The sequence below is a fragment of the Pelobates fuscus genome, chromosome 10 (assembly GCF_036172605.1).
Source record: "Pelobates fuscus isolate aPelFus1 chromosome 10, aPelFus1.pri, whole genome shotgun sequence".
Lineage (NCBI taxonomy): Eukaryota > Metazoa > Chordata > Amphibia > Anura > Pelobatidae > Pelobates > Pelobates fuscus.
In genome coordinates this window covers 141,319,550-141,341,091 of record NC_086326.1, presented here as the reverse complement: position 1 = coordinate 141,341,091, position 21,542 = coordinate 141,319,550, and the positions used below count along the sequence as shown (strand labels likewise).

At 41.9% G+C, this 21,542-nt stretch overlaps 1 protein-coding gene across 1 annotated transcript in view; it reads left to right on the top strand.

Annotated features, from left to right (window-relative positions):
* Nucleotides 1–20,126, top strand: part of LOC134574593 (oocyte zinc finger protein XlCOF22-like) — a 29,265-nt gene extending 9,139 nt beyond the window's left edge. The window contains exons 3-6 of the mRNA XM_063433725.1: nucleotides 3,191–3,379; nucleotides 3,461–3,584; nucleotides 17,801–19,585; nucleotides 20,070–20,126. Coding sequence (XP_063289795.1) covers nucleotides 3,191–3,379; nucleotides 3,461–3,584; nucleotides 17,801–19,560 — 2,073 coding nt within the window. The 3' untranslated portion in view covers nucleotides 19,561–19,585; nucleotides 20,070–20,126. The remainder of the gene's footprint in view (nucleotides 1–3,190; nucleotides 3,380–3,460; nucleotides 3,585–17,800; nucleotides 19,586–20,069) is intronic.
* Nucleotides 20,127–21,542: the final 1,416 nt, after the last annotated feature.

Below are 21,542 nucleotides of genomic sequence, written 5' to 3'. Positions count from 1 at the left end.
AATACAGAGAAAATAATTGTTGGTATAGGTAAAAAGTTCCTGAAGTAATCTGGGATAGTAATTTCACTTTAAAGAAAATAAAATATAGTACTTGTAACGGAGCTTCCTGTACCCCGGTTGGGTACCTCCGCTGCCAGATGCTCCTAGTGCTCACTGAGGAATCTGAGCACTCCTCCAGACACCATAAGAACTGCAGACCCCACAACCGCCGCAGCTTGGTTGGGGTCTCGCCGTCTCCTATCCACCCTGGACCTACGACAAGGCTCCAGGTTCCAGTGGGTGAATCTCTCTTCCTCCAGAGAGTCAAGCAGGAATGGCTCTTACAGGAGCTCAGAGAATCCAAGGGAGTATAATGATTATAGCAATTCCCCCCCCAATAAAAGACCAGACTCTATAGATTAAGGGTGAAGTAGAACAGAAGGTTTAATGGTACAGGTTGACTTTATATACAATTCCTCAGGTCAGAGGCACACCCCCTGGACCTGATGGAGCACCGCATTACAAACTATACAGACCAATAAGAACAATATAAGTGTCCGACACTCCTACATACAGCATACAATCCCTCCCCTCTGCCTGTGATATCATTAAGGTAGATAATGTACTAACTTAATTATCCCCAGGCAGAATAACCACACATTTTATAAAAAGTCCAATAAGTACCCCAAAACTTAACACATCCCCTGCTAGCACTGATCTGGGTGAACTACATATCCAAAAATCACCCAGATCAGAGCAGGGGTTCAGGAAATTCCTGGAAGTCTCTTTTGACTGACCGCACGCATGGTTTCATGCCCAAAACAGTTCCAGAGAATCAGAGCTTGCGGCTGGTCTAGATCGGTAGTTTGCAAACGAACAAACTACCTTACGGAGTCAATAGTCTTACTTGGAGCTTGTTCCCTTCATCCAGATGAATGATTTCACCGAACAGTGCCCTTCTAAGCTGAATAGAAACGAACGCAGGCGATGATGGAAGTCCAGCGGTGTTCGGGAATTTCTTTATCCGATTTCAGTTCCATGCCCAAACACCGCTGCCTGCGTTCATGCGTTGTTCATAGGAATCGCGGCCACCCAGACGAACAATTAGAGCACTGCGGTGAGAAACGTTCCAAGTTGTTAATAGGTGTTAACAAGCTCCGGGGTGGTCTCTGCTCGTGCGAACAGAGCCTGTTTGAAGTATATTAGCCAGTTCTATTGCAGGGGCCATAGTCACAGGGTAAAAAGCTGGCAAGTAGTCCCCTCCAAAAACCAGTGGCGAGGTCACTTTCGCCACAGATATCATCTCAGATTGTGTGAAAAATGCAAAAAAACAAATGTAAATGCTAATTTTGGCCAGAGTTTGTGACTAAGTGGCTACTAAGAAAGACTGGACATACCCCATTTTGAATACCGTGGGTTGTCTACTTTTACAAATGGTATAGAAACATAGAATGTGACGGCAGATAAGAACCATTCGGCCCATCTAGTCTGCCCAGTACATTTGCTTTACACTGTGTTTTATTATTATCTAATTCATTATTTTAATATTACATTGTCCAAGTGAATCTACAATCATTTTTACCTGACTTAAAATGTATAGATATACAACACCTGGTGAATTCACATGGTTTTCCTTGAATGAATGCTCCTTTAAACAATGACAATTTTGTTATGACATCACCACTGGGTTCTGGCAGTATCGCAGAGTGTTTTATGATATCACAATGAATATTCAATGCATTTATTTTACTTCAAATAGTCTTGCTGCATTGCAGTCAGTTCTTGGAAACTAGTTTAACACAGCAGGAACATTCTAAATTTGTTTAGCACACAGTTTGAGTCCAGCATTAGATCTTTAGCTCTGCTGCCATCTAGTGTGTTCAATGATGGGGTTAATTTTCATTCCTGGGCTGCCATATGGTCTCAAAGGCAACATAGGCCCAGCAGACCAATCTGTCAAATCTTAATGTGCAAACATGGAAAAGGGAAAAGCCCTACATTTGATCCCTGTAATTTTGCAAAAACCCATAAAACCTGTACATTGGGAGTACTGTTGTACTCAGGAGATGTTGCTGAAAACACATTGGGGTGTTTTTTTTGTCAGTAACACATAACAGGAACTGAGAATCTATGTGTTTTGGTTGCCGATTTGCGGCTGTAGTGGCCGATTATCGCCGGTTTTCGGGTGTTTTGCCCCGGAGCTCGTCGCTCGTGTGGCCGTTCAGCTCAGTAGCTTGGCTCCGCCCCTCTATTTGTCTTTACTTTTGACAGTTGAAATATAACCTCTTCCTCTGTAAACTGACATGTAACAAATGATTCATTTGTCCTTTTTCCTAACTGAGGTCCCTTTCCTTCATTTTCATCTGTAAATACTGAACAAAAATATTCATTGAGGCAGTCAGCTAGACCTTTATCCTCTTTTACATACATTTCTTCTTTTGTTTCTAATCTAACTAATCCTTGTTTTACTTTCCTTTTCTCATTTATGTATCTAAAAAATGTTTTGTCCCCCCCCTTTTTTTTTTTTTTTTTTTTTTTTTTTACTGACTGTGCTATATTCTCTTATGTGTGTGATTTGGAAGCTCTTATAACTTGCTTAGCCTCTTTCTGCCTAATCTTATAGATCTGTCTTCCTCACTCTGGGTTTATTTATGATTACTAAATGCTAACTTTTTGTTTTTTACGATTTTGGCCACATGCGGAGTACCACATCATATTTTATAACATATATTTTTTTTATATGGTATATGATATGATGAAACTAATGGTCTCTTTAGAAAGACTAATGGCAAAACTGTATATAATATGTGTGGGTACAGTAAATGAATAAGAGGAAAATTACAGCTAAACACAAACACCACAGAAATGTAAAAACCGCCCTGGTCCTTAACTGTAAGAATATTAAAAAACGGCCTTGTCACCCAGGGGTTAAAGGAACAGCTTGACATACCTGGGGTTTGCCACTTGGTGGTCACAGCCTCCATCCTGCACAAAGTTTCTATTTGTGCTCCTGATCTTAGCTTTGTTGTGCAAGGCTAGCTCACTCGCTGAGAGTGTCAGCTGAACTCTTGCAGTAAATGTGCTTACCTTAAGTTGTCAAACCGTTTGTAAATAAATATTGATGTAAGGGTATTTTTCTTATGGCTACATTTCTAAAACTGTTTCTTTAAGATATTTGTCCTTAACTGCCCATGTTTCTTCTAATACATAGGACTATGTGGTTGTGAAGATGACTGGTGGGAATGCCCCACATAGCAGGCGTCCTCTTGTGTCCGAAGAATCCTACAGTACACATAACCCCAGCACTGTGCCTTTACTTCACTCACTGACACGTGTCAGAAACAATGATAAGAAGATTCTGGAACTGACCAATCAGATCATCCAGCTGCTGACTGAAGAGGTGAGGCTGCTGGGAATGGGACATTATACAGTAAAACCAAGGGATGTGTTTGGATGGTGACTGTATCATTGTGTGTGCCAGGTTCCAATTAGGTGTGAGGATGTCACTGTCTATTTCTCCATGGAGGAGTGGGAGTATTTAGAAGGACACAAGGATCTCTACAAGGATGTGATGATTGAGAATCCCCAGCCCTTCAGCTCGCTAGGTAAGAGGATGTAGCGCTTTACAATTTTATGAAAGGGGGGATTTAACTATAAATAGGACAAGAAAACGTACAGCAATGATAGTTTGAAGAGGACCATGCTCAAACAAGCTTACAGTCTATAGGATACTACAGTATACCACAGAAGGCAAAATCAACCAATCATAGACATTTAGTGCAAACAGTATTCCTATAACATTACGTATTGCTGTAAATCTACTGCGCATGTCTAGCACGTCTTCTCTTAACTGATGTAGAGGAGTCTTTGATTTAGTAACCCAATTAAAATGTGCAGGTGCTCGGAAAGAATGTTATGTTTTCCAACGGCAGGATGTTTATATAAGATAGTGGAAACTAGTGTCGGGCTCTCAAACAGAAAAATAAGGTATGTTTAAAGAATGCGCGTTTAACCATTTCAAAGCATGAACATCTTCTATTATATTCCGGCCTACTGACCATTCAGTCTTTCAAGCCATGTATAAAGTATATACTTTTATCTAGTAATAAAAAATACAGAAGTAGAAAGCAGGACATTTAAAAAAAACGCCCTGTAACAAAATATATAAATATATATATATATATAATGTATGTATGTATGTCTGGAGGAATATTCACGAAGCATTGCATAGGTAAAAATATTTATTATACTTTAGATACTTAAATATTCTTTTAAATACACAAACTGTGTCTCTCTCTGTCAATCATTATTATAAGCTCTGGCCTTTTCTATCCTAAAAAAAAAAAATACCCAAACAAAACAGCATTTGCAGCAGTAATCCAACTTAGAGCCCTCCCCACAATTAACATTAAATATCTTCATAGAGGCAGAGATAATCGTTAATATCCTCTTTCAGGTAAGTGAAATAAGTAGAAACAGCAACAGCATTTGTCCTCCTTTCCTTCAGTGCAATGTATGCCCTGGCGGTGCTAGGACTGTGCTGGATTGTTATGTCAATTGCTGAAGATTTAAAGGAACACTATAGTCACCTAAATTACTTTAGCTAAATAAAGCAGTTTTAGTGTATAGATCATTCCCCTGCAATTTCACTGCTCAATTCACTGTCATTAAGGAGTTAAATCACTTTGTTTCTGGGAGCCACACCTCCCCTGGCTATGATTGACAGAGCCTGCATGAAAAGAAAAACTGGTTTCCCTTTCAAACAGATGTAATTTACCTTAAATAATTGTATCTCAATCTCTAAATTGAACTTTAATCACATACAGGAGGCTCTTGCACAGTCTAGCAAGCTATTAACATAGCAGGGGATAAGAAAATCTTAATTAAACAGAACTTGCAATAAAGAAAGCCTAAAAAGGTCTCTCTTTACAGGAAGTGTTTATGGAATTCTGTGCAAGTCACATGCAGGGAGGTGTGACTAGGGTTCATAAACAAAGGGATTTAACTCCTAAATGGCAGAGGATTGAGCAGTGAGGCTGCAGGGGCATGTTCTATACACCAAAACTGCTTCATTAAGCTAAAGTTGTTCAGGTGATTATAGTGTCCCTTTAATAAACATTTGAAAAAACTAGAGCATCATGCAAGGAAACAAGTTGTATAACAAGTTGTAGATACTTTTTTCCTGGCATATAGTGACAATATACAGTAACCATGTACTTTCCCATGGGAAAAGCGTTTTGCAAGAGATAAATTAAACAAAAAATCCCCTCCCACTTACTATATAAAGGAACTCCCCAGGCAATTCCCCTTCAGTTCTTCCTTGTCCCTGCACGAGACGGTACAAGGAAGAAGGGGATTTGACTCGATAGCTCCAGGTGGAGAGCTGAGTGGCCTGGCTCCAAATTATTAAGCTAATGAAGTAAATTCAGAAGAAACCTTTAAAGCTGAGTGTTGGTACAGACAAGCAGGAAGACTCAGTCCCGAGTGGCGCAACTATCAGACTTTGAGTCTGTGCTTAGGGGTGGAATGAATGCCCAGGAATGCCATGCGTTGCGCCGAAGTTCTGATCGTGCCACTGCACGTGCGCGAATCAGAACTTGAAAATGTTGGCTTAAATTTCAAATTATGAAGGTATTTAAAGCTATGCAGATCCTCCTGACAGCATGGATGCTAATCAATGTGCATCTCCCGTATCATCAGTCCTCCACACGGGTCAGAGTTTTTTAAAGTGAGAGTAATAGTTAACATCTAATTTAAAAAAATGCATCTCTGTTTTTAACAAAAAGCAGACTTTATGGCCACCCTAGATCTCAGACGCTTATCTACACTTTCCAATAGTGGTGACATCAAGAACATTTTGACGTTTGCATAAAAAAAGAGGCATGAAGACCTATTATTTTCAATTCAAGGTCCTCCCCATTGGGCTGTCTTCGACTCCAAGGATATTCACAAAAGTCCTTACTTCTATCACAGCTGCTTTGAGAGAACAAAGCTGTTACGGAACTCCCCGTACTCCGACCGAGTACCTTCCGTTGATGGATGGACGCTTCCTAGCCTGCGCCGAGGACCACAAGCACCACACTGGACACCACAACCACCGCAGACTTCACAACCGCCGTAGCTTAACTGGAGTCTCGCCGTCTTCTGTCCACCCTGGATCGGCTTCTGTCCTCCAGGACCGTGTGGGGAAGACCTCTCCTCCAGGAGAGCGCATCAGGAACAGCTCTTAAAAGAGCTAAGTGATTCAAGCTCAAGGGAGTATGCAGAGCATAGCAATCCCCAGTGTTATTATAGCAGTTCCCTCCAATAACGAGACAAGGCTGCGTTTTGAAGGGTAAAGAAGAACTGTGTTTATTTAGCACCAAAGGGCCTTCTTTTATGGAGGTCTTACACATACAGGACCGCCCACAGGGTTTTTCAGAAGAACCAATAGAAACATTACCACATGTACAATAAAGTAAACCACTCCCAGCAGAAATCCTCCCCTCTGCCTGTGATACAATTATCTCAACACAATAGACTAACTTAATTATCACAGGCAGGAAAATACAGTATTATAAAACATATCACAGGGACCCCAAAACACGCAATAACCCCACATATATCATCGGAACCGGGGGATCTGGGTGAACCACATATCCAAAATTCACCCAGATCCGTTCAGTAGTTTGGAAGATACGGTTTAATGCAGATTCCGCAGAACATATACAGGCTATATGAAAAATAATTACTGTTAAATGTGTCCCCTGTTCTGTAGTTTAAGACTACTGAACGATGTCTTTGTGCACCAAACACCGGCGAGATATCACCGTGTAGAAAAGTCAAAACAGTGTCTGTGAGTTAAAATGGCCACCATCCATTGTTCTCACCATGTGCTTTATCCATTGTTCTCACCATGTGCCTCTGATACATGAAATGGTGGCCACCCAGTAACTCCACAGTTTGTCTGGTAGTCTAACCAGCCGAACCAACAGATGAAACACATGGGGAACAGTGCAACAAACAAAGGGAATCATAAAAAATATGGACAATAGTCATATTTGTGCACAATCTCCAGTTTTGTCACAGGGCACAAATAGTGTTTTCAAATGTCATATATCCCAGGGCCATATTCAGAAGGTAGGAGGCGGGCAATCAGCCCCCTCCAAGAACACGTGGCAAGGTCTGTTCTGCCACAAAAGCATAGCCATACTTCCATACCTGAACGATTGGTTTATAAAAGCAAATTCAAAGCATTTCCTGCTAGAAGATGTACAGGAAGAGGCGGTACCGAGTGGCGCGCCTATCCGAGTTTTAGAAGATCACGGTTGGATTATAAATCCAGAAAAGTCTCAGCTGCAGCCTTCAACCGTTATTCAGTTCCTGAATCTTCTGATCTATTCAGACACCCTATCACTGCATCTGACTATTAAATAGAACGGAGAAGTCTCATATCTCCAACTAGAATCCAACTAATCTATAAGAAAATGAGTGTACTGGGTTCTGACTTTCTCTATGCCGGCAGTCAAATGGACAAGGTCATCCATAAGACCTCTTCAGTGGGAGATCTTGACAAACTGGTTCAAGAGGGACAAGTCCTCCATAAAGTCCATTCCATAAATTGGATTACGATGGGGAGCACTTCTTCAGACACATACACCAAGGAGTTTGGTCCACAAAGGAAGCAAATCAATCCTAATATTACAAGGAGCTAAAAGCTGTTGTATATGCCCTCAAACAGTTCAAGCCATGGATTTTGGGGAGATCCATCAGGATTCAATCGAACAACATCATGACAATTTCTTATCTAAACAAAGAGGCACAGGAATACTTCGATTTGTCAGCTATGCATGTAAGGGGCATTAACAATATCATTGCAAACAACCTCAGCACAGCGAAATGCTCTCAGATAGAATGGTCCCTGCGTCAAGAGATTTTCTCAATTCTCATAGCAATATTTGGGACTCCAGTATAGGAGCTGATGGCCAGAAGAGAAACCAAAAGGTTTTTGTCTTTGCATCACTCTACAGAAGAGCTTATCCTCACTTCCTAGATGGAATGTCCGTAAGAGGAGATTTTGAACTGGCATATGTGTTCTTTCCAGGAAGTCTAATTCCTAGAGTGATTCAGAAGATCAGAACAGACAAAGACGTAGTTATTATATATTATTTTATTATTTATATAGCGCTGTACAATGGTTCTAGCCATCGTTCCATAATGGTAGAACTGAAGCGGATTCTCGGAATTTACGATGATGGTTTAAACTTATTGGGCGCTTCCAGTTTCAACTCAGCTGGTAGAGAACAGGGATCTACCTCTGGAATTTCTTTCAAGATAGTTTTGCCTCTGGTCTGAGTGTCTACTCTTCAAGTTTGTCTGATTTGAGTCACTTCCTTGTTAAGGATTTAGCTAAAAAATATCCTGATTCGTACATTATTCAATGCTATCAGACTTCTGAGACTCCTTCGCAAGTCATTCTTCTCTACCTGGGATTTGTCTGTAGTACTGAATGCACTTTACGAACCTCCTGTAAGACATTTCATTAAATGAAATGGTCTGGGTGCCAAGCCCATCTAGGATTAACCCTTTCTGCTGTAAACATAGCAGTTTCAGAGAAAACGAGTGTTTTCATGGCACTATAGTGGTCCTTTAAAGCTACTGTCTCTGACAACCGTATTTCTAGTGGCTTTCATGTCGGCCAAAATATTTGGCCTCTTCTGCTCAAGAAAAGAAATGGCATATGTTAGAAGGGCCTTGCAGATTTACATTGCCAATTCTTAAAATTTTAGAGATTTGGATCATCAATTTTTATGCAATATTTAGGAGAAAAGAAGCCTCTAACAAAACACTTTCCAGATGGCTTGTGGAAAGTTGACTTATTCTGCCAGTGGTCTACCGTTACCTGTTTCACTAGACATATTTTCATACTCTCTGTAAGTTTCTTAAATCTGTGGTTGCTTAATACCCTCCTTGATATTTGGGATCATGCTGTGTACTGCCACCAGGAAAAGCTTAAAGTTTTCTGACCGTAAATTCTTTTCTTCCTTTATATGGTGGCAGTACAATTATCCCTTCCTAACTTGATAATACAATTTTTAAAATGCAGTATTTTTCTCGTTATGAACTGAATGAGAATTACCTAGGGTGTTTGTGGCGAAACCAACCTCGCCACTGGGCATTGGAGAAGCCTGTTTGCCCACCTCCTGCCTGCTGACTATGGCCCCTGTGAGATTTGGCCCTTTAAATACAGTATTTGGGCATATTGTATTTTATTATGCTGCTGCTGGGCCTTTAAGAACCATTGTGGCAAAACTAGCCACTTAAGAATGTATTTTTATTAATGATATTCTGTAGCTTTAAGACTGTTAGAACCAAGTGAATACTGTCATGAACGCACCCTACTCCAAGAGTGTGCGTGACGTAGTTGTGGTGGTGAAAGGGTTAAAGTACACTATTTGTCTTCACTAGACCAGAAATAATAACAAAATCCCCCTTTTTAACACCACCCACACTTAAACATAATAATATAACTATTACTATTTTAATGCTGCCACCACCAAGACAATTTATAAATGGGGTGCCTTGGTCCCCCAGGTAAATCAACAATAAAACCCACCAAATATTACTTGGTACAATATTTAAGGAATTACAAAAATACTAACTTGTCTCTTCAGGTAACATGATTCTTAACCAAAGGCAGAACTTAATAAATGAATATTATGAACAAAGAATAGTCACAGTGCATATAACAATATATGATAAACAAGTTATTTACACAAACAACAGATAAAATACAGAAGGCCTAATTACTCACTGTAGTGGAGTAGCAGTATAATCACGGTATCTCCGCTTGTAGTCAGGATAAAGCAGGTAAAACACAGGCAGCGTAATAATAATCCCTCTTCCCCCAAGGACTAGACGACACACAGTCTGGGAGCCAACTGACCTCTGTGGGGGTCCCAGCTTCAAAAGATGTAACCCCTGTTGACCTCAGCAATAACATATCTGTAATTTGTGCCATTTACTACACAAATTACATTAAAGGATAATATTCCAAGGGTGTAATAATAAATTATACACCCTTGCTGTAACAAATACCTGTACCTGGATATTGTGCGAACAAGAGCATTCGTATGCTGGCGGCAGGAAAGCCAACAGCATTCATACAGTAGTTTCACGAACAATGAATTTCAACTACCGAATGGGAGACCACACACAGGAGGTCGTGTGGCTCCCATTAAGTATTGCAACAATGTATCCTTCTGTAGTTATTGAGATTTAGGGTGGCCGCAACACGCGGCAGTTGGCCATCTTGGATACTTTGTTAGCCCAGCGGTATTTGGTCGTCGGGTGCTGTAACGGATCGCCTGGCACCCCGACTGGGTACCTCCGTCGAAGGATGCTCCTAGCGTTTCCTGAGGACTCCAAGCACTCTGGCAGACACCACAATCACCGTATCGGAGAAGCATATAAATCCTCTCAAGCATATGAATGCTGTAGACAGTTGAATCGGAAACCATACAAATAGGTTTACACTCCTAGCAGTCAAACTGGAACAGCATTCAATAAATCCTCCCCCAAGAATGAGACGACACTTCACTTTGAGGGTTAAAACAGGAACTCAAGATTTATTCACACACTGTCTTATAAAGGATTCTCCCATGCAAGGGAGGGATTTACAATACACCAATCACACAATGGTTACATCCCACAGATTTCCTCCCCTTAGCCTGAGAGGTAATCCAATTATACATACAGTTAAAACATACTTTTTACCCAACTTTCATAACTCTAAAACCATACATCCAATTCCCATAAAAATTACATATTCACAATCAATACATTCAGGGGAACAACATATCAAAATGAATGAATGAATCAGACCAGGGGTTCAGAAGTTAGTAAAATATCTTTTGGGCCCTGGCTGGCACATGGCTTTAGCTTGGCTAATAGAGCTTGGTTGCTTCATCTAAGTGTTGCTTCTAAGTGTGTGTGTGGTTGGAGATATTCTGGAGATAACCTGGAGGTAATCTGAGGTATTCAGGAGGATAAATAAAAAAAAAAGGTAAAATTTGTTTGATTTAAATTATTCGCCTCATTGGAATGGCAGACTTAGTTCAGTGTAATAGTTGCTTTGCATTTGTTTCACGTTCCACTTTTTGGAGGTTTGGTTGTTGTCTAATCTGTAGACAGTTCTCTATCTTGCGGCAGGAGATTGTATTTTTGAAGTCTGAGATTTGTAAATTATCTGGTAAACAAATTCAGGCTAGAACTGCTGCAAAGCCATTGCCGCAGAGACATACTAGGAATGGCAGATGGATTACTGTAGGATCTGGTAGACTTGGAGTTGTGGATAAAAGGCATATTGCACAGTCTGTTGTTCTACATAATTCATTTCCTGCACTTTCAGAGTGTAGTGGTGTCCTGGAGATAGGCACTGAGGCTAGTGGTGTTGTGCAGAGAGGCACTGAGGCTAGTGGTGTTGTGCAGAGAGGCACTGAGGCTAGTGGTGTTGTGCAGAGAGGCACTGAGGCTAGTGGTGTTGTGCAGAGAGGCACTGAGGCTAGTGGTGTTGTGCAGAGAGGCACTGAGGCTAGTGGTGTTGTGCAGAGAGGCACTGAGGCTAGTGGTGTTGTGCAGAGAGGCACTGAGGCTAGTGGTGTTGTGCAGAGAGGCACTGAGGCTAGTGGTGTTGTGCAGAGAGGCACTGAGGCTAGTGGTGTTGTGCAGAGAGGCACTGAGGCTAGTGGTGTTGTGCAGAGAGGCACTGAGGCTAGTGGTGTTGTGCAGAGAGGCACTGAGGCTAGTGGTGTTGTGCAGAGAGGCACTGAGGCTAGTGGTGTTGTGCAGAGAGGCACTGAGGCTAGTGGTGTTGTGCAGAGAGGCACTGAGGCTAGTGGTGTTGTGCAGAGAGGCACTGAGGCTAGTGGTGTTGTGCAGAGAGGCACTGAGGTTAGTGGTGTTGTGCAGAGAGGCACTGAGGCTAGGGGTGTTGTGCAGAGAGGCACTGAGGCTAGGGGTGTTGTGCAGAGAGGCACTGAGGCTAGGGGTGTTGTGCAGAGAGGCACTGAGGCTAGGGGTGTTGTGCAGAGAGGCACTGAGGCTAGGGGTGTTGTGCAGAGAGGCACTGAGGCTAGGGGTGTTGTGCAGAGAGGCTTGAAGACTATGGTGAGGCCTAATAGAAAGCAGTTGTTGTTGGGGGATTCCATCATAAGAGGTGTGGAGATGGACAATGGTGGTCTTGTGAGGTGTCTTCCCGGAGCTACTGCTCACAGAGACAGGAGACGTATCTGTAACATTGTTAAGCAGGCAAAGCAGGAAGGGGAATTGGATGTACTTGTCCATTTAGGGACAAATGACTTGGCTTGCAATGAGGTTTCAGAGGTTAAGGAAGTTTTTAGTGTTTTTGCCAATGATATACGGCAGGTTGCTTCCACACTGTCATTCTCTGAAGTTCTGCCTGTGCATAACACTCAGAACGACAGGCGGATGCGTATTAGGGACTTTAACTTGTGGCTTGGTGAATGGTGTCGGGAGCAAGGATTTGGCTTTATTGCTCATGGTAGCTCTGTTTGGAATGGAAATAAACTGTACAAAAAAGATGGTTTGCATCTTTCTCAAAAGGGAACAAATGTTCTCAGTGAGCAGTTCAGAGGTTTTGCTAGGATGTTTTTAAACTAGGAGGGGGGGGCAAAAGGGTGATAAAACATCAATCCAATTGTCCCCCAAAACAAGGACAGAAGGTGCCTGTAGCAAGTGTGTTAAAAAATGATAAGCTTAGAGTCATGTCTACAAATGCTCGCAGTTTAGGGAATAAGATCCATGAACTTGTGGCAATAATGGCAACTGATAGTGTAGATTTAGTCGCTGTTACTGAGACATGGTATAATGAGAAAAATGACTGGGACATAGCAATACCAGGGTACTCTTTATATAGAAAAGACAGGGAAGGCAAGAAAGGGGGAGGGGTGGCCCTGTATGTGAAGGATAGCATAAAATCTAGCCTAATAAAGGTTAGTGAGACGAACATAGAGTCCGTTTGGGTTACGTTAGAATTTGGTAATCACACAGTAACTCGTGTAGGTGTGATTTATAGGCCCCCAGGACAAATTGAAGAGTTAGATAATCTACTAGTTGAAGAAATAGCTAAAATGACAATGAAGGGGGAAGTTATCATCATGGGTGACTTTAATCTTCCTGATGTGAATTGGAAAACAAAAATAGCTACTTGTGCCAGGAGCACACATATTCTAAACTCCCTACTGGGATTGTCTCTAAAACAAGTCGTTGAGGAGCCAACTCGTAAAGAGGCCATACTAGATTTAGTGTTAACAAATGGAGATTTGCTATCAGATATTACTGTAGGTGAAAGTTTAGGATCCAGTGATCATCAGTCAGTGTGGTTTAATATAAGAACAGTGACTGAGTCACACCACACAAAAACAAAAGTTTTAGACTTTAGAAAAACAGACTTTTCTAAAATTAGAATATGTGTAAAGGAGTCATTATCAGACTGGAGCAATTTATATGGAGTCCAAAAGAAATGGGATTATTTAAAAGTTACACTACTGAAGGCAACAGAAAATTGCATTAGGCTTGTCAGTAAAAGCAAAAAATTCAAGAAACCACTGTGGTACTCCGCAGATGTGGCCAAAATAGTAAAAAACAAAAAGTTAGCATTTAGTAATTATAAAAAAAAACCAGAGTGAGGAAGACAGAATGACCTATAAGATTAGGCAGAAAGAGGCTAAGCAAGTTATAAGAGCTTCCAAATCCCACACAGAAGAGAAAATAGCACAGTCAGTAAAAAAGGGGGACAAAACTTTTTTTAGATACATAAATGAGAAAAGAAAAGTAAAACAAGGATTAGTTAGATTAAAAACAAAAGAAGGAAGGTATGTAGATGAGGATAAACGTCTAGCTGACTGCCTCAATGAATATTTTTGTTCGGTATTTACAGATGAAAATGAAGGAAAGGGACCTCAGTTAAGAAAAAGGATAAATGAGTCATTTATTACACGTGAGTTTACAGAGGAAGAGGTTCTATTTCAACTGTCAAAAGTAAAGACAAATAAGTCAATGGGACCTGATGGAATACACCCAAAGCTATTAAAAGAGCTTAGTGGTGTACTAGCAAAACCATTAACAGATTTATTTAACCAATCATTGATAACAGGAGTAGTCCCAGAAGATTGGAAGTTAGCGAATGTTGTGCCCATTCACAAGAAAGGTAATAGGGAGGAGTCGGGCAACTATAGGCCAGTAAGCCTTACTTCAGTAGTGGGGAAAGTGATGGAAACCATGTTAAAGGATAGGATTGTTGAACATCTAAAAACACATGGATTTCAAGACCAGAGACAACATGGGTTTACTTCAGGGAGATCATGCCAAACTAATCTTATTGATTTTTTTGATTGGGTAACTAAAATTATAGATCAGGGTGGTGCAGTAGACATTGCTTACCTAGATTTCAGTAAGGCTTTTGACACTGTTGCACATAGAAGGCTTATCAATAAACTACAATCTTTGAGTTTGGATTCCAATATTGTTGAATGGGTAAGGCAGTGGCTGAGTGACAGGCAACAGAGGGTTGTAGTCAATGGAGTATATTCGAAGCTTGGGCTTGTCACCAGTGGGGTACCTCAGGGATCTGTACTTGGACCCATTCTCTTTAATATTTTTATTAGTGATATTGCAGAAGGTCTTGATGGTAAGGTGTGTCTTTTTGCGGATGATACTAAGATATGTAACAGGGTTGATGTTCCAGGAGGGATAAGCCAAATGGAAAATGATTTAGGTAAACTAGAAAAATGGTCAGAGTTGTGGCAACTGACATTTAATGTGGATAAGTGCAAGATAATGCACCTTGGAAATAAAAACCTAAGGGCAGAGAATAGGATATATGATACCCTACTAACCTCAACATCTGAGGAAAGGGATTTAGGGGTGATTATTTCTGATGACTTAAAGGTAGGCAGACAATGTAATAGAGCAGCAGGAAATGCTAGCAGAATGCTTGGTTGTATAGGGAGAGGTATTAGCAGTAGAAAGAGGGAAGTGCTCATGCCATTGTACAGAACACTGGTGAGACCTCACTTGGAGTACTGTACACAGTACTGGAGACCCTATCTTCAGAAGGATATTGATACCTTAGAGAGAGTTCAAAGAAGGGCTACTAAACTGGTTCATGGATTGCAGGATAAAACTTACCAGGAAATGTTAAAGGATCTTAACATGTATAGCTTGGAGGAAAGACGAGACAGGGGGGATATGATAGAAACATTTAAATACATAAAGGGAATCAACACAGTAAAGGAGGAGACTATATTTAAAAGAAGAAAAACTACCACAACAAGAGGACACAGTCTTAAATTAGAGGGACAAAGGTTTAAAAATAATATCAGGAAGTATTACTTTACTGAGAGGGTAGTGAATGCATGGAATAGCCTTCCAGCTGAAGTGGTAGAGGTTAACACAGTAAAGGAGTTTAAGCATGCGTGGGATAGGCATAAGGCTATCCTAACTATAAGATAAGACCAGGGACTAATGAAAGTATTTAGAAAACTGGGCAGACTAGATGGGCCGAATGGTTCTTATCTGCCGTCACATTCTATGTTTCTATGTTTCTATGGCTATTTGGCCCAGACCGGTTTTAGAGTCTTCTATCCTGGAGATAATTGAGAAGTAATTCAATTATCTCCCAGGACAGAGACAAGACTCCATTATGCACATGGTGAGCACAAAGCATTAAAATACTATAAAATACACAGTCACATTTTATACGTAAAACAGACATGTCACATATCCCCAGATAGCTGGGATGTGAGCGCACAAAACTACCAAATAGCGTTCAGATCCTATTCACACAGTTCAATTGCCACGGAGCTGAAGTCTTTTACTACACGAATGGGCTCCATGGCATAGCTATCTGGGTTAACACATTCACATAAAGTCGGGTCCATAGTCCAAAGGCAAGAGGCGGGCAAGCAGCCCCCTCCAAGGACACGTGGCGAGGTCGGTTTTGCCACAGATGCCTGGAATTAAAATCGGCTACTCGACGGCACGAATACCACTGGACTTCCAGGCCGTTCGGGAGTACCGGTCTTTCGGTATTTTATCCCTGCAGGTGCATTCGTGCCTTTTATGTAAAATGTATGTTGACGTGTTCTTGGGAGGGAAGGATTTATACAACGCTACCGAGATTATTGTATGCTGTACTTATTTTGCCTGGATTATTTTATGCTGCTCCTGTCTACCAGCGGAGATATTGTGGATTATACTACCTCTCCGCTACAACCATCTGGGGACATACTGTGACTTTTGGGAACAATTCCCCTTTTAAGACAGTGTCCCCAGACTGTTAATATACTGTGTTCCTGGCTTTCTCCCACTTGGTTCAGTAAATGGGGCTTACTGAACCAAGTACCACACAGGCGGACCACCCAGAAGTGGAAGTGTGCAGGCAATTTGGGAGCCTGCTGTTGGTAAATTGCAGACCGCTGGGGGGCAGCCATTCATACAAATGAACACGTGGCGGCGGCCATCTTTAATTCAGCTGAAGTTCTACCTTCTCCAGACTTCAATGCATTCAACAGTTCATTCAACAGTTTGACCATTCGATTGGTTGTCGTTCGTCTGTTTGAACTGACTTTAACATGGGACACCGTGCATGCGGTCGGTCAAACTTGACTTATATCTATCTCTCGAACGGCTGAACGGATTCGAATATTTTTTGGGTATGTTTGTATTTGAAATATGCTGATTAATAATATGTGACTTTTATTAATATTGAATGTATAGTTTTAGAGTTATGAAAGTTGGGTAAAAAAGTGTTTTAAACTGTACGGCTAATTGTGTTACCGCTAAGGGGAGGAGATGTGTGGGATGTAACCAGTGTGTGATTGGTAATTCATAATTGTCTGTGGGCGTCTTCCTTGCACGGGAGAATTGCATAAAAGCAGAGTGTGTGTGTCATTAAAAACCTGAGTTCTACTTCACCCTCAATTTAGAGTGCCGTCTCTTATTGGGGGAATCTGCTACAAGGGATTGCTATGCTCTGTATATTCCCTTGCTATAATCACTCCTAAGCTCTTTTAAGAGCTTGTTCCTGCTCCTCTCTGAAGGAAGAGAGGTTCGGCCTGCGGTGGTTGCGGTGTCGGCTAGAGTGCTTGGAGTCCTCAGGAAGCGCTAGGAGCATCCAGCAACTGAGGTACCCAGTCGGGGTGCCAGGTGATCCGTTACAATGTCTCTTTGCTTCAGTAAGTGGGAAGGTCCTTTTTGTTTTAATTTATCTTTTGCAGCTTGTCCTTTGGGGAAGTACATCTCCACTGTGTACTGCCAACATATTAAGGAAAATTGAAGTTACAGTATGTAAAAATGTATTTTCTCTGTATAATTCAATTCTGTAATTTACAGAGAAGTAATGGTTTTCCCTTAACTTTGTAGCATATTTCTGCTGAAATAAATACCTTCCTGGTAGAGTGAATGGACGTGTCATAGAGCAAATAAACGAAACGAAACGCAGAATGAACAATTGGATACGAGTCAAAATGTGTGGATATATAGCATATTGGAAATATATTCAGTAATTATTAATGAGTCAAATAACTGAGAAATGGGAGCTTAGGTATGCCAGGTAAACTATTTGTCTTAGTGTAGCTTTAGTTATATCTATAGCCACTGCTAAAAGTTTTTATAGTCCCAGAAGTTAGTGTGACCAACGTTTCTCCCCAATGGCACATCACAGCAAAAGGAGGATACTGTCAAACATCTGCGAGAAAAACTGACATTTTAGTTTGTGTTTGTTAATTTGCCTTTTTATTGTTTTTTTTTCTTTCTTTAGCAGATGGGTCAATGGAAAGACCTACTTATAAAGGATTTCACAGCCCTGCTGCTACATTAGATGATGTAAATAAATATAAAATCCAGAAGACACAGAGCAACTTTGTACAAAATGAGGAAGTGGATTCATCCTTGTCTGGCGAAGGAAAAATGAAAGACATTTCTATACCTTCAGAACATATACAGGCATCTATTTATATCAAGGAAGAACCAACATCAAGTGAAGAAGAAAATCTCACAGACATTTATACGCCAGCACGGCATACAAATACAGATCGTCCATTTACTCAACTTAGGGAGGAATCCGCAACAACTAAACAAGTAAGACTTCTAGATAATGACATTTATATGCCTACAGACCATACAAAGACCGAAAATACATCTACTTGTATTAAGGAGGAACCAAGCTCAAGTGAAGATCTCACGGATACTGAAATTTGTACACCACCAACAGAGCATTCATGGTCTGAATGTACATCTGCTCATATTAAGGAGGAAATAATCTCATGGGAGGAAAGGGATGGTGTAATAAGTGACCTCTATACACCCACAAAACCTGCTCGAACAGAAAATACATCTATTCTAAAAGAGGAATTGGCTTCATGTAAAGAAAGGAATGTCACAGATGTTGAAATGTATGCAAATACACAACATATCCAAATATTGGATATATTGATTAATACTGAAGAAGCTGCAATGAAGACCAACAGTAAACCCATCACAATAGTGATGGACAATCAATATGTTAAATCCGATATATCGGTTTGTCAACAAAATAGCATTACTGCAAAGGCATTATATACCTGCTCTGTGTGTCAGAAATGTTTTACTAGCAACTTGGAATTTACCAACCATCAAGTGATTCACACAGAGAAACAATTTTCTTGCTCTGAATGTGACCAATGTTTCTATAATAAATCAAGTTTTGTCAAACACCAGTGGAATCATCATATGGGAAAGAAACGATTCCCATGTTCTGATTGTAAAAAATGCTTTACTTGTTCCTCGGATCTTGTTAAGCACCAGAGAATTCATAAAGGAGACAAACCATTATCTTGCACTCTATGTGGCAAATGTTTTCGAACTAAATCGAGCTTTGTAAAACATCAGTGGATCCATACGAGAAACAAACCGTTCTCCTGTTCGGAATGTGGGAAAAGTTTTGTTTGTTCATCCTATCTTGCTCAACATCAGATGATTCACACAGGAGAGAAACCATTTCCTTGCTCTGAATGTGGGAAATGTTTTGCTTTTAAAAGAAATCTTGTAACGCATCAGAGAACACACACAGGAGAGAAACAATTTTCTTGTTCTGAATGTGGGAAATGTTTTACTTTTAAAACAAGTCTTGTAACGCATCAGAAGATTCATGCAGGAATAAAACCATTTCCTTGCTCTGAATGTGGGAAATATTTTAGACGTTCTTCACATCTTGTTATGCATCAGAGAACTCACACAGGAGAGAAACCATTTTCTTGCTCTGAATGTGGGAAATGTTTTAGTTGTTCCTCACAACTTGTTACGCATCAGAGAACTCACACAGGAGAGAAACCATTTTCTTGCTCTGAATGTGGGAAATGTTTAACTAGCCGAGCAAATTTAGTTAAACATGAGATGATTCACACAGGGGAGAACCCATTTCCATGTTCTGAGTGTGGCGTACGTTTTACTCATAAGTCAAGTCTTACTAAACATCAGAAAACCCATATAGGAGAGGGGCTACAGGGGGACAACAAAATTATGGAGACACAATACAAATAAGTCTAACTCTAAACTTAAAGGACCACTCTAGTGCCAGGAAAGCATACTCGTTTTCCTGGCACTAGAGTGCCTGAGGGTGCACCCACCCTCAGGGACCCCCTCCCGCCCGGCTCTGGAAAGGGGAAAAGGGTTAAAACTTACCTTTTTCCAGCGCTGGGCGGGGAGCTCTCCGCCTCCGTTCCGCCCCGTCGGCTGAATGCGCACGCGCGGCGAGCTGCGCGCGCATTCAGCCGGTCACATAGGAAAGCATTCATAATGCTTTCCTATGGACGCTTGCGTGCTCTCACTGTGATTTGCACAGTGAGAATCACGCAAGCGCCTCTAGCGGCTGTCAGTGAGACAGCCACTAGAGGAAATAGGGGAAGGCTTAACTAATTGATAAACATAGCAGTTTCTCTGAAACTGCTATGTTTATAAAAAAAATAGTTAACCCTAGCTGGACCTGGCACCCATACCACTTCATTAAGCTGAAGTGGTCTGGGTGCCTAGAGTGGTCCTTTAATGACAACTCTAAATGCAGTTGCACAGTTGAATCATAGGGTTGATTGCTAATGTGTCTGGTGGGGGTCTGTCAACCACAAAACAGGTTTGACTAAGTAATTTGATATGTGAATTTCAAAGTCACATAAGGCAACTTACAGATGTGCCTCATAAAGTAAATGTAGGGGCGGAGCCTGGCAGCCTTGCTGAGCAGTCGACCACTACATTAGCTCCGCTGCAAAAATCCAACTGCAATAATCGTGGAATAACCCTTACACATCCCTGATCAACAGCCCCAACACAAGGGGTCACCCAAAGCAGCAGGGGAGACCAGGAGATCCGACTGCCAGCGACAACCTCACACCGGGAACCGACCCGAGGCCTACGGAGGGCCTGATTAAGCGGCGCGAGGGAGGTGGCCGATCCCTCTGCTGCAACAGCCTTCTCGACTGGAGGTCTCCCCGGGAAACTCTACCTGCCCTTCCCCAGCCGGCGGGGGTCGTCCCGGCTACCACAAGAGACGAACCAGCACTAAGGAGCCGACACGGCCCTACCTGCAGGACAGACCAAGCGGAGAAAATGATGGCGGACGATGTGTGCGGCCTTGCATCCAGCACCACACTGCCCCCACTAGCGGAGAGGATTGACCGGCTACTGAATGCGTTCTGGGCCAAACTCGCCCTCTGCTGGGATACTCTCGAAGGGGTGCCACCTGTAAAGATCCAACAAGAGTTAGCACGGCAAACAGTAACCACTGGACAGGACCACGGATCAGCCCGAATCCCGGGGTGGAAAGCGCGGGGGTTCCGGCGGAAACCTAAACCTAGCAGCCACAAACCAAAGACAACGAAAAACCGCCGTACTCTCAAGCCCTGGTCCTCCCAGAAGGTAACCCCTCCATGCTCCCAGACGGGCCGTGTGTCCACCAAACCACCTAAGAGACCAAGTCATACGGGGGGACCACAGGATCCCGCAACACCCCACCACAGAGTCAACACACCTGGCCCACGAGGACTCATCATTAGAAAGGTCTGGCAAGGAGACACCGCCTGAGACCCGCAAAAAGACCACCACGCCATCCACGCAGCGGGCGTAGGGTGAACAAACCTGGACTCTCTACCAACAACCGTGAGCCCCATGCTGCGCAGTGAATGGAGCCACGTGTTGCAATGAACTGCATACCTAAGCACACTTTCATCCTCGCTGTACTTGCCCCTACTGTCACCAATCTCCCAATACCAGCCTAAACCCAGTGGGGACCATGAGTAACCTTATGTGGCCATAAGCCAGCAGAACACCAGCCTGAACCCCCATAGCTGGGCAAAAACAGCACCGAAAGTAATGTAGATAGGATGTTTCACTACTTGGTTACTCTTAACGTTATAATGCTGATATGTGAAAGTCTTCAAGACAGGCTCATAAAATACAGCACGCAGGGGATAAGAAAATCTTAATTAAACAGAACTTGCAATAAAGAAAGCCTAAATAGGGCTCTCTTTACA